This window comes from Hyperolius riggenbachi, chromosome 5 (genome assembly GCF_040937935.1).
Source record: "Hyperolius riggenbachi isolate aHypRig1 chromosome 5, aHypRig1.pri, whole genome shotgun sequence".
In the NCBI taxonomy this organism is placed as follows: domain Eukaryota; kingdom Metazoa; phylum Chordata; class Amphibia; order Anura; family Hyperoliidae; genus Hyperolius; species Hyperolius riggenbachi.
This window is the reverse complement of record NC_090650.1, coordinates 354,819,107-354,836,557: the sequence shown is the minus strand read 5'-3', so window position 1 is coordinate 354,836,557 and position 17,451 is coordinate 354,819,107. Positions and strand designations below refer to the sequence as shown.

At 45.1% G+C, this 17,451-nt stretch overlaps 1 protein-coding gene across 3 annotated transcripts in view; it reads right to left on the bottom strand.

The window, feature by feature from the left end:
- LOC137517769 (NXPE family member 1-like) overlaps positions 1 to 17,451 on the bottom strand; it is a 126,376-nt gene that overhangs the window by 2,436 nt on the left and 106,489 nt on the right. For 2 of the 3 annotated variants that reach the window (XM_068234800.1, XM_068234802.1), the window contains one exon: positions 13,654 to 15,115. In XM_068234800.1, the coding sequence (XP_068090901.1) occupies positions 14,577 to 15,115 (539 nt within the window). In that variant the 3' untranslated portion in view covers positions 13,654 to 14,576. Of the gene's footprint in view, positions 1 to 13,653; positions 15,116 to 17,451 lie in introns of those variants that run through there. The other variant, XM_068234801.1, reaches the window with a different exon arrangement.

The following is a 17,451-nucleotide window of genomic DNA, read 5'->3' as shown; positions in this document are numbered from 1 at the left end:
ATGAAGAGAAGAAGTGGTCCAGCATCCGGAACAGGTAACTATAAATACTCTCCCTGTTCATCTCTGCATGACCTCATTAGGCAGAACAACAAGTTTTACCATCTGAGGTTAAAATGAGTAAGCATCGACTGCATCTCCACTCTCTGCCACTGGCTCTTGAACCCCGGTGGCGCCTCGTCAGGCCATCCTCTACTGCGCCTGCGAGAGCGCAGCTGTCAATCCAATCCACGTTGTCCAGAGTGTACTGTGCAGTCACAGAACTACTGCACCTGCGCAGTGCACTCCGGCCACGTGGACTTGATTGACAGAGGCGCTCGTGCAGGCGCAGTAGGGGACGACCTGCCGAGGTCATCCTCAGCACATGGGACAGTTTAGCTACTAGGGGCTGGAGGAAGCCCCGGGTAAGTAGAGTTCATTTTTTTTTTTACCAGCTTGGACCTCCCCTTTAAGAATCAAAGATAGTCAACAATTAAACCTTCGGGCTTAACGTTCATACACAGGCTCAACAAAAGTCTTTTAAATGCACGATTATCAAACAACTTGAAGAAGTTGGACAACTTTTGTCAAGTACGTGAAAAAGACAAGGTGTTACCACTGATAAGAGGCAACCAACGACTGATAAGATGCAGGCCCGTTTCTAGGGCTGTACGGCCCTTGCGGCCGCGCTGAGGGAGGGGGGTGGAAGGCGCCATGATGGAGGGGGAGCCACAGCTGCGGGGAGGGTGGCCCGACCTCTTTCTCCCTTCCTCTCCCGGACTGCCCTCCATGCTCTCCCTCCGGTGTAGAGTGCAGCAGGAAGCATTCGGTGTAGAGCAACTCACCTCCCTTGTTTCCGATCGCCGCTCACTTACTTCCTGCTGCACTCTGCACCGGAGGGGGGAGCACGGAGGGTGACCCAGGAGAGGAAGGCAGGGAGAGGTCAGGCCGCCCTCCCCGCAGCTGCGGCTCCCCCTCCACTATTAGGGGAGGGTACCTACCTATCTAGCCTATACTGGGGGTACCTACCTATCTAACCTATACTTGCGTACAGCTACCTAACTAACCTATACTAGAAGAAGCTACGTATCTAACCTATACTGGGGGAACCTACGTATCTAGCCTATACTGGGGGCAGCTACCTATATAACCTATACTGGGGGTACCTACCTAACCTATACTGGGGGCACCTACCTATCTAACCTATACTGGGGGCACCTAACTATCTAACCTATACTGGGGGTACCTATCTATCTAACCTATACTGGGGCACCTACCTATCTAACCTATACTGGGAGAAGCTACCTATCTAACCTGTACTGCGGGCACCTATATCTGGCTCCATGGGGGAGGGTGCACTTTTTACACCCTCGCCCTGGGTGTATTTTTGCCTAGAAACTGCCCTGATAAGACGCAGCTCAAGTCAAACCAACTGTTGGAGCCTAGTGGGTGAGTATATATTTACACAGCTGCTTCCACCTGCCAATCTCAGGTGGAGGGGGTGTAGGAGGGTTGCCACTAGACTATCAGGGATAAAGGGGACTACCAGGGAACCTTTAAAGGACCACTATCGCCAAAAAATGTAAAATGTAAAATACACATAAACACATACAAATAAGAAGTACATTTCTTTCACAGTAAAATAAGCCATAAATTACTTCTCTCCTATTTAGCTGTCACTTACAGTAAGTAGTAGAAAACTGACAGAACCAACAGGTTTTGAACAAGTCCAGCTCTTCATGGGGGATTCTCAGCATGGCATTTATTCTTCATAAAGACCCTCCTTGACAAGGATTATACAATGATGCTGGCCAGCCTCCCTGCCCACTGCACACTTTTTTGACAGTTAGATGGAGCAACTGCCATTGACTAAGTGCTTTTGAAAATAAAGAAACCCCTGAGAATCCCCCATGAGGAGATAGCTAAGTCCAAAACCTGTCAGTTCTGTCAGATTTCTACTACTTACTGTACGTGACAGCAACATAGGAGAAAAGTAATTTATGGCTTATTTTACTCTGGAAGAAATGTACTTCTTATTTGTATGTGTTTACATGTATTTTAAATTTTAACATTTTCACAGTAGTGGTCCTTTAAAAGGGAAAGAGGTACCACTAGACTACCAGGCATTGCTTAAAAGGGAAGGAAGTACCACTAGACAGACACCAGGAAATGCTTAAAGTGAACCTAAACCGAAGTGAAAAAAAGTTTCACTTACCTGGGGCTTCTTCAGCCCCCTGCAGTCGCCCTGTGCCACCCTGTGCCCTGCAGCAGCTAAGTTTGGATTTAGAGGGACTGACAAGTCTATGGCCACTGCGCCTGCACGGCCCTGCCCGTGGGTGTCCTCCTATCGCCGGAAGCATTCTGTGCTTGCACAGTATGAGAAAATCTCGTGCTGCGCAGGACTTCTGCCGACAGGAGCGTGATCAAGGACGCACACAGCAAGGTCGCGCAAGCGCAGTTGTCATCGACTGGCCAGTCGCTCTAAGTTCCAAACTTATCCAGGTTAGAGGTGTTTGTGGGTAAGGTAGAGTGAAGGTAGCTAGTGCAGGATGTAGAGTTTACCAGAGCAGAATGAGGACTGGGGTAGGTCACTGGATTTGGTGATATGTCCCCAGCAGCAGTAGTAGTAGTAGTAGTAGGCGGAGGCGAGAGAGGGAAGGAGGGGATGTATATGTGATAGAGTGCTGTTTAATAGAAGCTGAGGAATGTGTAAGAGCTGAGAAATAAGAATAATTCATGGCTAAAAGGAAGGGAAGATGGTAACAGAGAAGGAGTGATGTAAATGGCATTGCTGACAGCTGGGGGGTGAAGTGTTTGTATTTTGAGCAGAAGGGATGAAAGAGCAATGGGTGTGAAGAAGACACTGTACTAAACATTTTGGCTGCAAAGTAATGCATGAAGTATGAAAATGCCCTGTGTGACACACATTTATGGGAAGCACTGCAAACACTTCATTAGGACCTGTTAACTACTTCTGGCCTCTGGGATAAATGCATTGTTGATACTGTAAGTGGCAATGAACAAATAGCATGAGAAAGGAAGCTAAGTAAACAAAATCATATCTTAAGATTTATTAGGTGAAAATTAGAGATGGCCTGAACCTCAGATTTTCGGTTCGTGAACTCCCGCAAAAGTGCGGTTCGTGCGAACTTTCGCAAACCGCAATAGACTTCAATGGGGAGGCGAACTTTGAAAACTAGAAAAATGTATGCTGGCCACAAAAGTGATGGAAAAGATGTTGGGGTCTAACACCTGGAGGGGGGCATGGCAGAGTGGGATACATGCCAAAAGTGTCGGGGAAAAATCTGGATTTGACGCAAAGCAGCGTTTTAAGGGCTGAAATCACATTGAATGCTAAATTGGAGGCCTAAAGTGCTTTAAAACATATTGCATGTGTATACATCAATCAGGGAGTGTAATTAGAGTACTGCTTCACATTGACACACCAAACTCACTGTGTAACGCACCGCAAACAGCTGTTTGTGTAGTGACGGCCTTGCTGGACTGGTGCGCACCGTGGCCAGAGTGCAGGCCAAGGTGGTTTTCAAGCCCATATGGTCACTGGGCTGAGGTAGCTGAATGACAGAACAGTGACTGTCCAGCTGATCAAATTTGGTCTGTCCGCAATGAAGCAACGACCTTATTATCTTGTGCCCCCCCCCAAGACACTTATATAGCCGGCGGTCATTGCTTCATTGTGATACGGAAGCCCCTTCACCGCGGCAAGGTAATGATCACGAAGGGGAATTGGCACATGTACATGCCTTTTGTTCTGTTGTTGCAGCTGCAGTGCAGCCAGAAAAATTAGGCAGGCATGTACATGCACCAGAAAAATTAATATAGCGGCCACTGCTAGCAGCGGCCTTAAAAATTCAGGAATCCACCTGGAGTCCTGGACCCTGTTGGTGGTAGTGGAGGAGGCAGTCAAGCGGCCTGCGGGCAGAGGTGCTGTGTGGGGAGCGACTTAGTCTTGGGGCCGGCAGTCACACGGCGTGCGGGCAGAAATGCTGTGTGTGGGGACTGACTTTGTCTTGGGGCGGGCAGTAGGCCTCCGGGATCCATGCCTCATTAATTTTGATAAAGGTGAGATACTGAACACTTTTGTGACTTAGGCGACTTTTCTTCTCAGTGACAATGCCTCCAGCTGCGCTGAAGGTCCTTTCTGATAGGACGCTTGAGGCAGGGCAACACAGAAGTTGGATGCCAAATTGGGACTTCTCTTGCCACAGGTCAAGCCTTCACACTCAGTACTCCAAGGGTTCATCGCTGCTCACGATGTCTACATTCACACCTAAGCCCAGGTAGTCAGATACCTGCTGGACCAGGCATTGGTGGAGGGTGGATTCGGAAGCGCTAAGGTGAGGCGTTGGACTAAAGAATGTCCGCATGACTGACATTACCATGAGATCGCTGGAGCGTCCTGTCCTTGCCTGCGTGGACATGGGAGAAGGATTACTGGCAGTGGTACCTTTATTCCGTTGTGCTGTGACATCACCCTTAAACGCACCGTATAGCATAGTTACCAGCTTGTTCTGCAAGTGCTGCATCCTTTCTGCCTTCTGGTGAGTTGGTAACATGTCCACCACTTTGTGCCTATACCGAGGGTCTAGTAGCATGGCCACCCAGTACAGCTCATTCCCCTGAGTTTTTTTTATACTGGGGTCCCTCAACAGGCTAGACAGCATGAAAGACGCCATCTGCACAAAGTTGGATGCAGGCGTACTATCCATCTCCTCTTGCTCTTCCTCAGTGAAGTCAGGTAAGTCCTCCTCCTCCCCCCAGCCACGAACAATACCACGGGAACGTTGAGCAGCACAAGCCCCCTTCGACGCCTGCTGCGGTTGTTCTTCTGCCGTCGCCTCCTCCTCCAAAGAAACACCTTCCTCATCATCCGAGTCTGATTCCTCTTCCCCACACAACTCTTCCTCCTCCTCCCCCTCTGTGCTGCCGCAGGTGTTGAGGAAACATCTGGTTCTGCTGAAAATTGTTCCCACAACGGTTCCTCCCGTAACTGTTCCTCTTCACGCTCCTCCACAGCTTGATCCACCACTTTACGCACGGCATGCTCCAGGAAGTAAGTGTACGGGATCAAGTCGCTGATGGTGCCTTCACTGCGACTCACCAGGTTGGTCACCTCCTCAAACGGCCGCCTGAGCCTGCATGCATTACGCACGAGTGTCCAGTTGTTGGGCCAGAACATCTCCATCTCCCCAGATTGTGTCCTTCTACTGAAATTGTAGAGGTACTGGGTGATGGCTTTCTCCTGTTCTAGCGGGCGAGAGAACAAAAGGAGGGTCGAATTCCAGCGAGTCGGGCTAGCGCAAATGAGGTGTCTCACCAGCAAATTGTTTCTCCACTGAATCTCGGCAAAGTGTGCCATGGCCGTGCAAGACCGCCTGAAATGCCCATTGCCCACACACCTTCCTGGCCTGCTTCAGGACGTCCTCTAAGCCTGGGTACTTTGACACAAATCTTTGAATGACTAGATTCAGCACATGTGCCATGCAGGGTACATGTGTCAGCTTTCCCAAATTCAAAGCGGAAATTAAATTGCTGCTGTTGTCACATCCCTGGAGCTATTCAAATTCAGACTGAAAAGCCACCTGTTTAGCCTGGCATTTCCGTGCTTATGCCATGCTTATGCGCTTTGAGTCCTATGGGAGAAAAGCGCTCTACAAATGTTATTTGTTGTTGTTGTTGTTGTACGTTGCTGATCTCCAGCTGGTGTGGGGTCAGCCACTGATCCACCTGTTTGTTAAGAGCAGCCAGGAGAGCTGGTCCAGTGTGACTCTCCGCTTTGAGGCAATACATGTCTAAGATGGCGTGACACCGTCATACCTGGCATGCAGCATAGGCCCAGGGGAGCTGGGGCTGTGTAGCTGGAGAGGAGATCGCAGCACCAGTACAGTTGAACTGCCACTCAGCCAAGGAGGAGGAGGATGACGACAGCGAAGAGGATGTAGCAGGAGGAGAGGAGGTGGCAGGAGGCCTGCCTGCAAGCCGTGGAGGTGTCACAAGTTGGTACGCTGCACAGCCACGTACTCCCTGCTTGCCATCGGTCACCAGGTTGACCCAATGGGCTGTGTAAGTAATGTACCTGCCCTGGCCGTGCTTGGCAGACCAGGCATCCCAACACCGTGTGCCAGATATGACACCACTTGCCTCTCAACTTCACGGTACAGTTTGGGTATCACCTTATTAGAGAAATAATTGCGGCCTGGCATCTTCCACTGCAGTGTCCCAATGGCCACAAATTTACGGAAGGCCTCAGAGTTCACCAGCTTGTATGGTAACAGCTGGCGAGCTAACAGTTCCACCAAGCCAGCTGTCAGATGCTGGGCAAGGGGGTGACTGGCAGAAATTGGCTTCTTCCGCTCAAAGATTTCCTTCACAGACCCCTTGGTGCTGTGGGCAGCGGAGCAGAGACTGCTCAAGGTCAGAGGCGGAGTGGAGGAGGGTGGCTGTGAAGGTGCAAGGGAGAAAGCGTCTGAAGATGATGCACCTGAAGGAGGAAGAGTAGAAGGAGGATGGCTTTTCTTTTGTGTGCTGCTTTTGCTCAGGTGCTCTTTCCATTGCAGTTTGTGCCTTTTCTCCATGTGCCTTCGTAAGGCACTTGTCCCTACGTGGGTATTGGCTTTTCCACGGCTCAATTTTTGGAGGCAGAGAGAACAGATGGCATTGCTCCGATCTGAGGCAGACACATTAAAAAATGTCCAAACCGCTGAGCCCCCCTGGGGTGATGGCACTATGGTGGCATCAGCAGCTGACGTTGAAGGTCATGTTGGCTGGCTGTACATAGGTGGCGATATATGTCGCCGGACACTGCCACTGATGACGAGCTCCCCCTGCTTCTTTCAGGAACTCGTCTCCTCCTACTCCTCTCTGACTTCCCCTCTGAACTGTCCCCCTGTTCAACTCCTCTATTGGGAACATACGTGGGATCCGTATCATCGTCGTCATCATAATCATCCTGCCCAGCATCGCTTGCCTCAGGCACCTCCAAAACTGCACCAACAGCAGGTACTTCATCATCCCCCTCCACACACGTTACATCCATAGTGTCGCCACCCAACTCATACGAGACATATGAGGTGGTGTAACTTGCTTGGCGCCTTCATCTGGTTGTAACAATAATGGCCGTGCATCAGTGATTTCCCCACCAAATAACTTCTGCGAACTGTCAAATGTAGCGGATGTGGTACTTGGAGTAGCGCTGGTGGCTGCAGAAGATGAGGTGTTCTGTATTAAATAGTCAACCACGTCCTGACAATATTGGGAGTTGATGGGACGTGCCTTCTTTTGAGCACTGTACTTTGGTCCAGGGCCACACGAAATCACATCACCACGACCTTGCACAGACCTGCCGGGTGGCCTTCCTCTGGGTCTGCCTCTACCTCTGCCTCTACTTGTTTTGTCCATTTTGTCCATATCAGGGGGGATGAAGTGAAATGTATGCACTGACTTGAGTAATACAATGTGCAGTCACACAGGTGCAGTTTATAGGTATGCACGGAGTGGTATATCACACTGCGTGAACTCACGTAGGTGGGTGGGTGCACAGTGAACAACAGGTAGGTATATGCAGTGGGTATTACAATGTGCACCTGTCACACACAGACAGGTACCGGACAGGCACAGTGACACTGCGTGCACTCACGTAGGTGGGTGGGTGCACAGTGAACAACAGGTAGGTATATGCAGTGGGTATTACAATGTGCACCTGTCACACACAGACAGGTAGTAGTCACTGAATGTGCTGGACCTGGCAGTGGCACACACAGTAGGAATTAGCAAGGCTGTCTATGCAACACAAGTGTCAGTGGGACACACAGAAAAAAAATAGATCACAAGAACAAGATTAGCTCTCAAAAGAGCTGTTGTGGGGTGTTTTTTTTAGCAATAAGAATCAGCAAGGAGCAAGCTAACAAGCCTACAAGAGCCTAACTAAACTTTCTCTATGAGAGTCTGCAGTAGCTATCCCTTATCTAATTACTGCAGGCACACGAGTGAGTGAAAAGCCTGATGCTGCCTGCCTTTTATAAAGGGGGGCGGGGCTCCAGTAGGGAGTGTTGCCTGATTGGCTACAATGTGCCTGCTGACTATGATGTGGAGGGTCAAAGTTGACCCTCATGATGTACTATGGGGGGCGAACCGAACTTCCGGAAAAGTTTGCGGTTATCCGCGATTACGAACCCAGGAAGTTCGCCGGGAACCATTCGTCGGCGAACCGTTCAGGCCATCTCTAGTGAAAATACTGTGGGACATTTATTCTGAGTGTACAGAACCAGGTTCTACAGCAGAGCTAATGCAAAATAGTGGCTTGAGCGCCAGCCATTGGGTAAAGCACACATGTTAGGTGCAGACCCTTGGCTTTGTATAACCAAATGCTGGGTATTAGCTTCATTGCTTTGGATATAAAGTAGTTGTGTGCTACTGCAGGCTACAGGAGTGGTGAAGATGGTAGGTGAGTATCACTTAAAGAGACTAAACAGCTAAGATAATACATTACATGGATCCTCTTCTAGTAAATAACAAATTGCTTTCAAATGTCCTCCGAACCACCATGGAAGAGGATACTTCCGGAGTATAGACCTGCCCTTCTTGAAGCCGTATGCTGTGGCGTTTCTGTAGCACTCTGTATCTCAGATACAGAGAACACCATGGCGCTCGGCAGCAAGAGGTAGGGGCTACATACCGTAAGCACCGCACCAGCTTCCAGTGCTCAAGGGGAAAGCTAAAGACCTGGCAAGTTGGTATAGCTTTTTACCAGAATGAGATACATGTAATGTTAGAGGTTGGGGTTCAGGAGGAATTTTCTGAGATATAATGTTACGTGGATAGGTTGGCTTTTAGTGTTTGGGGTAGGAATTGAAGGTTTAGACTACAGAAGTACTTTATACTAGAGTTAGAGGCCAGGTTGGAGGGAGGAAGGTCAAAGGATAAACAAGGAATGGGAATAAAAGCCATCAGGAGAATATAAGTAAGGACAATACAAGTGAGTATTTGTGGGACCTGGCTCTCAAATTGGTGCTGAAAGTAAATGTTACATTAGTATGTCAGCAATTGTGTAACTTCAGTAATGAGCACGGGACAACACAATTAACAGAGACAGCCTCAGCCTCAATGGATTGCCTAGACCTTGACTGTATGGTGCAAATATACAGCAGAGTTCCTGGCAGGTCAAGAGTCTTCTACAGGAGCATCATGAACACTGGTTTAACACCCCTATAAAGAGCTAAAGAAAGGCAGAGTTGATTGACTATGGAGAAAATCTCAGTCCTTAAAAAACAAATAATTCATCCACCCAGTCCTCCAACTGAAAAAGCAGTAATAACGAACAAGAGAAAATCCTTTATTTCACAGGTGAACACAAATGCAGACAACAACAACAAACCAGCCCAATTGTTTCACTCATGACAATTTCCAAAATCCATGTTGCCAAAAACCCACAATCCCGTTTTCAAAAGTATGTGAGAAAAATGCAGTGAAGGTTTCCTCTATCTGGTCTGTCAACTATTATACAGCATCTAAATCCAATGCAGAGCCAAATGATGGAAACGGTGACACTGACAACTAACAATGTTCTAAGTCCAAGGAAATTGAAGATACTTGAAACATTCTCCTAGATCTCTGCAGCCTGCCTGTCAACAAAACCCTGTCCCAACACAGTTCTTGCTGTAAAACTCTGATCTGTACATACTGGAATTACACAAAATATGTGACTGTTCCTTACCATGAAGTAAGGTGCCTTTCTCTCTGAAGGAAGCAAGCCTCAGGCTTCTACCAAAAAAACTCTCCATCAACTCCATTACGATACCATTAGCAGCTCCAGGCATGTCTCCAATCTGCTTTCTAAAGCTATTGAAAATGATGCCTGTTTCCAGTTTGAAACCAGACTCTAAGTAAAAAAAAAGAACACCTTTGACCCTCTCCAATATGATTTCAGAAATTTTACAATTGTGAAAGAACTGTGAAGCCGTTGTCCATAGCTGCAATGATTTGCTTATGGAAAAAGACACAGGCAATTGATGTCAGTTCTCCGGTTATTCTTTCTGAACCTATTTGGCTAATAGAATACAAAGAATATGCCTGTATGATTCTTTTTAGTCTCAGTAACAACTAAAGTATAGTGTTCCCAGGACAAAGAATATGCTTGTATCATTCTTTTTAGTCTCAGTAACCACTAAAGTATAGTGTTCCCAGGGCTCAGTCCTGTTGCCTTTGCTGTTCACAGCATATATGCAAACTCATACAAAAACACATCCTGATATACCACTGCTATGCTCCTTTCACCAAGCTATATTTATTCTTTAAACCTAGTGTGACAGATTCAACCCCAGCCATAAATGCCTGCTTAGATGAGCTACAGGATTGGATGGATGACAACTGGCTGAAACTAAAAGCTGATAAAACTGAAGTTCTTGTCATTGGAGGTCCGTGGCAGAAAAACAGCACCAGTCTTATGCTGGGAATAAACCATAGGTTTTTACCCCCGATAAATGGGTTTGATAATTTCCGACATGTCCGATATTCCTTCCAATAGTTTTTTGGCTTGATTTCTCATAGAAGTGAATGGAAAAAGAAAGAAAAGAGAAACCAGCGGAAGATAAGAGAATCGAGCAGAAAAAATGTTCGGGTGGAAAATCAAGCAGAAAAACGTATCCTGTGTACCTGGCATTAGACCCACTGGAGGTTGTGTGCACAATCTACATGGCTGTCTGGGCCATGTATACAACTTGGGTGTATTCATTCACATGGACACTACCACATGACTGGATAGTGCACTGGTTAAGTTAACATGGGAGACCAAGGTTCAAATCTTAGGGTCAGTACCTATTCAGTAAGGAGTTCAAGGCAAGACTCCCTCTAACAGTGCAGGGTGGCACCTTGAGAGCGCCCTTAGTGGCTGCAGGTCTCGAGTGCTTTGAGTCCGACAGTAGAAAAGAGCTATACAAATGTTTGGATTATTATTATTGATTATTATCATTCATGGTGAGCTAACTTTCAGAAATTAAATATCTGCTGTTGTAAAATCTTCCTCCTAGCATCCAAGTAACAGGAGTTAACCCATTCGTGTTCCGTTGTTTTCACTTGAGAAATGTTCACCTCCCATTCATTAGCCTATAACTTTGTCACTACTTATCAAAATGAACTGATCTATATCTTGTTTTTCCCGCCACCAATTAGGCTTTCGTTGGGGGGTACATTTTGCTAAGAGCCACTTTACTGTAAATGCATTTTAACAGGAAGAATAAGAAAAAAATGGAAAAAATGCATTATTTCTCAGTTTTTAGCCATTATAGTTTTAAAATAATACATGCCTCCATAATTAAAACTCACGTATTGTATTTGCCCATATGTTCCGGTTATTGTCCCTATCACAATGTATGGCGACAATATTTTATCTGGAAATAAAGGTGCATTTTTTTCCGTTTTGCATCTATCACTATTTACAAGTTTAAAATAAAAAAAAAAATATATAAATATTTCATCTTTACATTGATATTTAAAAAGTTTAGACCCTTAGGTTAATATTTACATGTTTTATTTTTTTTTTATTGTAATGTTTTTTTTTTATATATTAAACATTTTATTTGGGTAGTTTTGGGAGGGTGGGATGTAAACAATAGGTTTATAATGTAAATGTGTGTTGATTTTTTTTTTTTTTTTACTTTTAGTTGTAGTATTACTTTTTGGCCACAAGATGGCGGCCATGAGTTTGTTTACATGACGTCACTCTAAGTGTAACATACGCTTATAGAGACGCATGGGGGGGGGTAACAGCCAGAAAAAGCGCAGCTTCCGAGAGAAGCTGTCTCTTTTTCAGCGGGGGAGAGGAATCAGTGATCGGGCACCATAGCCCGATTCACTGATTGCCTGGCTAACGAACCGCGGGCCGGGAGCGCGCATGGTTCCTGGACGTAGTTTCTACGTCCAGGAACTAAAATAGGTTAAACACTCCATGTCCCCCCATCCCAAGAGTCTAATCCACACTTTCGTTACATCGTGGATGGACTATTGCAATGCACATTACAGAGGCTTTTCAAATAAGGCCCTGTATCACCTACAGATAATACATAATTCTATTGCAATGCTCTTGACCAGTCTCCACTTACCTTATTGGTTTCCCATTAAAAGGCCCACCCCCCAGACCGCTGTTTGCACCCAATCACCCCCCTAATCACCCATCAATCACTCCCTGTCACTATCTGTCAACGCTGTTTTTCAGATCAGGTCCTAAACTGCCCCATGGGGGTTCCTGATCACCCCACACACCCTCAGATCCTCCCCAGACCCCCCCCAAGACCCCCCCCCCCCTTTGTGTACTGTATACATCTATCCTCCCCTGTACTCCTAAAGGTACTCATAGGACGTTGGGCCCCTTAGCGCACCAAGGCTGCAAAAATGTGTCACACATGTGGTATCGCCGTACTCAGAAGAAGTAGTATAATGTGTTTTGGGGTGTATTTTTACACATACCCATGCTGGGTGGGAGAAATATCTCTGTAAATGACAATTTTTCAAAAAAATTTTACACACAATTGTCCATTTACAGAGAGTTTTCTCTCACCCAGCATGGGTATGTGTAAAAATACACCCCAAAACACATTATACTACTTCTCTTGAGTACGGCGATACCTCATGTGTGACACTTTTTTGCAGCCTAGGTGCGCTAAGGGGCTCAATGTTCTATGAGTACCTTTAGGATTTTACAGGTCATTTTGAGACATTTGATTTCAAGATTACTCCTCACGGTTTAGGGCCCCTAAAATGCCAGGGCAGTATAGGAACCCCACAAATGACCCCATTTTAGAAAGAAGACACCCCAAGGTATTCTGTTAGGATTATGGTGAGTTCATAGAAGATTTTATTTTTGTCACAAGTTAGCGGCAAATGACACTTTGTGAAAAAAAAAACAATAAAAAACAATTTCCGCTAACTTGTGACAAAAAATAAAATCTTCTGAGTACGGCGATACCACATGTCTGACCCCTTTTTGCAGTCTAGGGGCGCTAAGGGGCCCAACGACCTATAAGCACCTTTAGGCTTTACAGGGGTGCTTACAATTTAGCACCCCCCCAAAATGCCAGGACAGTAAACACACCCCACAAATGACCCCATTTTGGAAAGTAGACCCCCCAAAAAATTCAGAGAGGGGCATGGTATGTCCGTGGCAGATTTCATTTTTTTTTTTTTGTCACAAGTTAGCAGAATTTTTTTTTTTTCAAAGTGTCATTTTCCGCTAACTTGTGACAAAAAATAAAATCTTCTATGAACTCACCATGCCTCTTAGTAAATACTTTGGGATGTCTTCTTTCCAAAATTCTGTCATTTGGGGGTTATTTATACTATCCTGGAATTTTAGCACCTCATGAAACCTGACAGGTGTTCAGAAAAGTCAGAGATGCTTCAAAATGGGAAAATTCACTTTTGGCACCATAGTTTGTAAACGCTATAACTTATACCCAAACCAATAAATATACACTTATTGGATTTTTTTTTAATCAAAGACATGTAGCAGAATACATTTGGACAAAAATGTATACAGAAATTTTACTTTATTTGAAAAATGTCAGCACAGAAAGTCAAAAAAAATCTTTTTTTTTGACAAAATTCATGTCTTTTTTAATGAATATAATAAAAACTAAAAATCATAGCAGCAATCAAATAGCACCAAAAGAAAGCTGTATTAGGGACAAGAAATTGAGGGAAAATTAATTTAGGTGGTAGGTTGTATGACCAAGCAATAAACCGTTAAAGCCGCAGTGGTCTGAATGGAAAAAAAGGCTATGGTCCGTAAAGGGCGAAAAGTCTGTGGTCCTTACGTAGTTAAGCATGTTACAGGAACAGTTCAAACTTAATTCCACTGGGCAGACTATAGCATAACGCTCACTGATAAGTAATTACAGCCATAAAATAATTTCCTGTTAGTAAATGGCTTTCTGGAGCAGGAAAGAGATAAAAAAGAGTCAATAATTTATAGATTTGAGCTCTAGCATACTTTAATGAAGGTGTTATTGAGCAGAGCCAATGAAACAGTAAAACTAGATTTAAATATAAAATAAAGCTGTGAGATACTTAAAAAAGTCATTTTTAGGAGAAGGAGGATAGATACAATTGTTTTTCTCATCCGTTTATTTTCACCTCGGGTGTCCTTTAAGCTCAGATGTTTTCTACTTATCTTATGTAGGAAGGGGGGGGGGGGGAACGGTTTGCTCGTAAAGAGAGATTAGAAGAACTTAAACAAATAGAAGATGTCAAATGGCTCTGGTTGTCTCTTTTTGTTTGTTTGTTTTTGGAAGAAGTTGCTGTATATGGTAAAGCATCTAAATCTGTAAAGTGGAAAATACATCTGCTTGTAGCAGTGACTGTGCTTCTAAAGCAGACTGAAAGTCAGAGGTTGGTTGGAGCTGTAGAATGCATCTGGCACTCAGTAACATGGAGCAAACAGCTTGGAGAATCCCTAACACAGATGTTTCCATATGGCTCACCTCATAAGTCAATAGTTTCACCTTTTGACCTTTAATAAGAAGTAACTATATGAAAATACAAAAAAACAAAAAAAACAAAAAAAAAAAACAAGTAATACCCATGACAGGTCAACTGCAGATGTAGGTCATCAACATGTTGACTTCATTTCTCACATACGATTCTGGAGGATGAATTTGTCTTGAATCGAAGGCAGTAGTCATGTCCCAACCATTCAAAAAGCCAACATTGATATCCTTGAAGATAGTTTCCATGACAAAGTAGTGAACAGAAGCATGGAGATCACTCATTCCTTCATATTCTCCCATCATTTCAGATACATTTTCAGTCTTAATGATGACTTTTGATTCTGGACTTCTCAGGAAGAGACGTTCGATAGCACGGCGGATATTGTACAGCCTCCTGATGAAGTGATGGACAGGAAATAACCTAAAATGCACCCCGATGTTCAGCACAATGACTGTGTACTGGTTGCCTCCAATTAGGTCTATTTCACGGGGGATGGTGCGCTCTTCTCGGAGTGTGTTAAATCCCAGAAAAATAAATGGCCTTGCATGATGTTTCCAGAGAATGTGAATATTTCTTTCAACGTCCACACCTAAATGCTTTTGTGACCATCCATATTCATATGTATTCATCAGTTTCAAGTCTAGAAAAAGCATACACACAATTAACCTATTCATAAAAGAATGCTGCTTAAAGAGAAACTCCGACCAAGAATTTAACTTTATCCCAATCAGTAGCTGATACCCCCTTTTACATGACAAATCTATTGCATTTCACAAACAGACCATCAGGGGGCGCTGTATGACTGATATTGTGGTGAAACCCCTCCCACAAGAAGCTCTAAATACCGCGGTACTCTGGGCAAACTGCCACAATGTAACAATGTTTACAGACAGGAAATGCCTGTTTACAGCTGTCTGTAACAGCCAGAACAGCTAGAAACAGCTACATAACCTGCCCACAGTAACAATGTCACCATGTAATACATGTCAGAATGTGAATCTGGGAGAGGAAAGATTTTACAATGGGCAAACACTGACTAAATCATTTATACATAATTATTGTAAAAATGAAGCACTTTTTTTGCTACATTATTTTCACTGGAGTTCCTCTTTAAGCACATAGAAATACAAAGGATAGAGAAAGGTATGCATTTCCACCAGTAGTAAATGGAGGCCGATAACGACCGCCTCAGCCGATAATCTGGCGTGAGGACAGCTACCCCTGACTGCCGCCTGGCCAGGGATCTTCCAGGCGAATAAACTTGGCCAAGCATCGGATTTGTCCTCACCGCTTGCTCCGCCGCGTTATACCATGTCGGCACCGCTCTGTATGCCTTCCTCCGCCCTGCATTACAACAGAATGCATCATCAGCTGTACAGCTGTCTCCACATCTGTACAGCTTCAGCCCAGTGATGTTGCCTGAGGGATGGGGACCTGATCCCCATCAGGTGACATCAATCCATCATGTGTACCGGCCTTCAGACTTTTGTTTTTTCACTAACTGCAGTTGATAAGAATGAACAAACATAGCAAAAAAACAAACATGGCTAATGCAATTTGAAGAAGGGCTATGCCTGAAACAGTGTCTCTCTTGCTAATGCTGTCATTACTGCAATAAAAGACCTTTATTGAATACATATCCGAGTGGTGCCAATCCATTAGTGGAGGGCAAACATAGAGAGTTTGTTTTTCCCGCCGCAGGATTCGGTGACTATTAACAGAAGTGAAAGAATTTTACACACTGATAACATTTCTGTATTAACTTGATGGTATAACAAACATACCCAATGACGGGTGGGCTCTAATTGCTACACAGATGGTAAATCTTTGTGTATTGCAAATAAGATCGTAAAACACTGATAAACATTGCGGACATAAGTGAGCCTGGGAAATTGGACTTGATTTGGTTTTATCTGCTCTTAGGTAGCAATCGTTTACAACTTTCACTGTACAAATATAGTGTTTTTTTTTGTTTTGTTTTTTTGAAAGATTAGCGAAAACATGACTTATTAATCATGGACAGTCTCAATTTGAAAAATAAATAAATAATAATTTTGGTATTTTCCTAACTGCATGACTGCCATTGCACAAATACAATGTTCTTAACTTGTCAGCAGCTCCTATATCCTGATATAAGCCAGGCTAGACTTGCAAACATTAGTCATCTAGTTCCACCTTTTTTAAAAACTCCAGTCCAGGTTTGCTGAATTGCTTAAAGGGAACCAGAGACGAACTGTATTAAAAAAATGAAAAAGCTTTTATACATACCTGGGGCTTCCTCCAGCCCCATAAGCCTGGATCGCTCCCACGCCGCCATCCTCCGCTGCCTCTATCGCCGCTACCGGGTCCCGTCACTTCCGGTGGACGAGGCCAATTGTACGCAAGAGCAGGGACTCCCTCCATATCCTTACGCATGCGCCTGCGTAGTATGGAGGCACATGCGTAAGGATATGGTGGGAGTCTCTGTTCTTGCGTACAATTGGCTGCGTCCGCCGGCAGTGATGCAATGCGCTTTGCGTCGACTGGCTGAAAGTACGGGACCCGGTACCGGCGAATAGAGGCATCGGAGGACGGCGGCAAGAGAGCAATCCAGGCTTATGGGGCTGGAGAAAGCCCCAGGTATGTATAAAACCTTTTGTTCAACGTCTCTGGTTCTCTTTAAGCTCACCAGTTTTCTCCATTCTGTTCCAACATTAGTAAATCTGTGAAGTGATGTGATGTAGGCAAGTCTTCCAGAGAGATGGCCCGAACGGTTCGCCGGCGAACTTCAGGGGTTCGCGATCGCGGAGAACCGATAACTTTTCTGGACGTTCGATTCGCCCCCATAGTGCATCATTAGGGTCAACTTTGACCCTCTACATCACAGTCAGCAGGCATATTGTAGCCAATCAGGCTACACTCCCTCCTGGAGCCCCACCCCCCCTTATAAAATGCAGGCAGCTTCAGGCATTGGACTCACTTGTGTGCCTGCAGTAA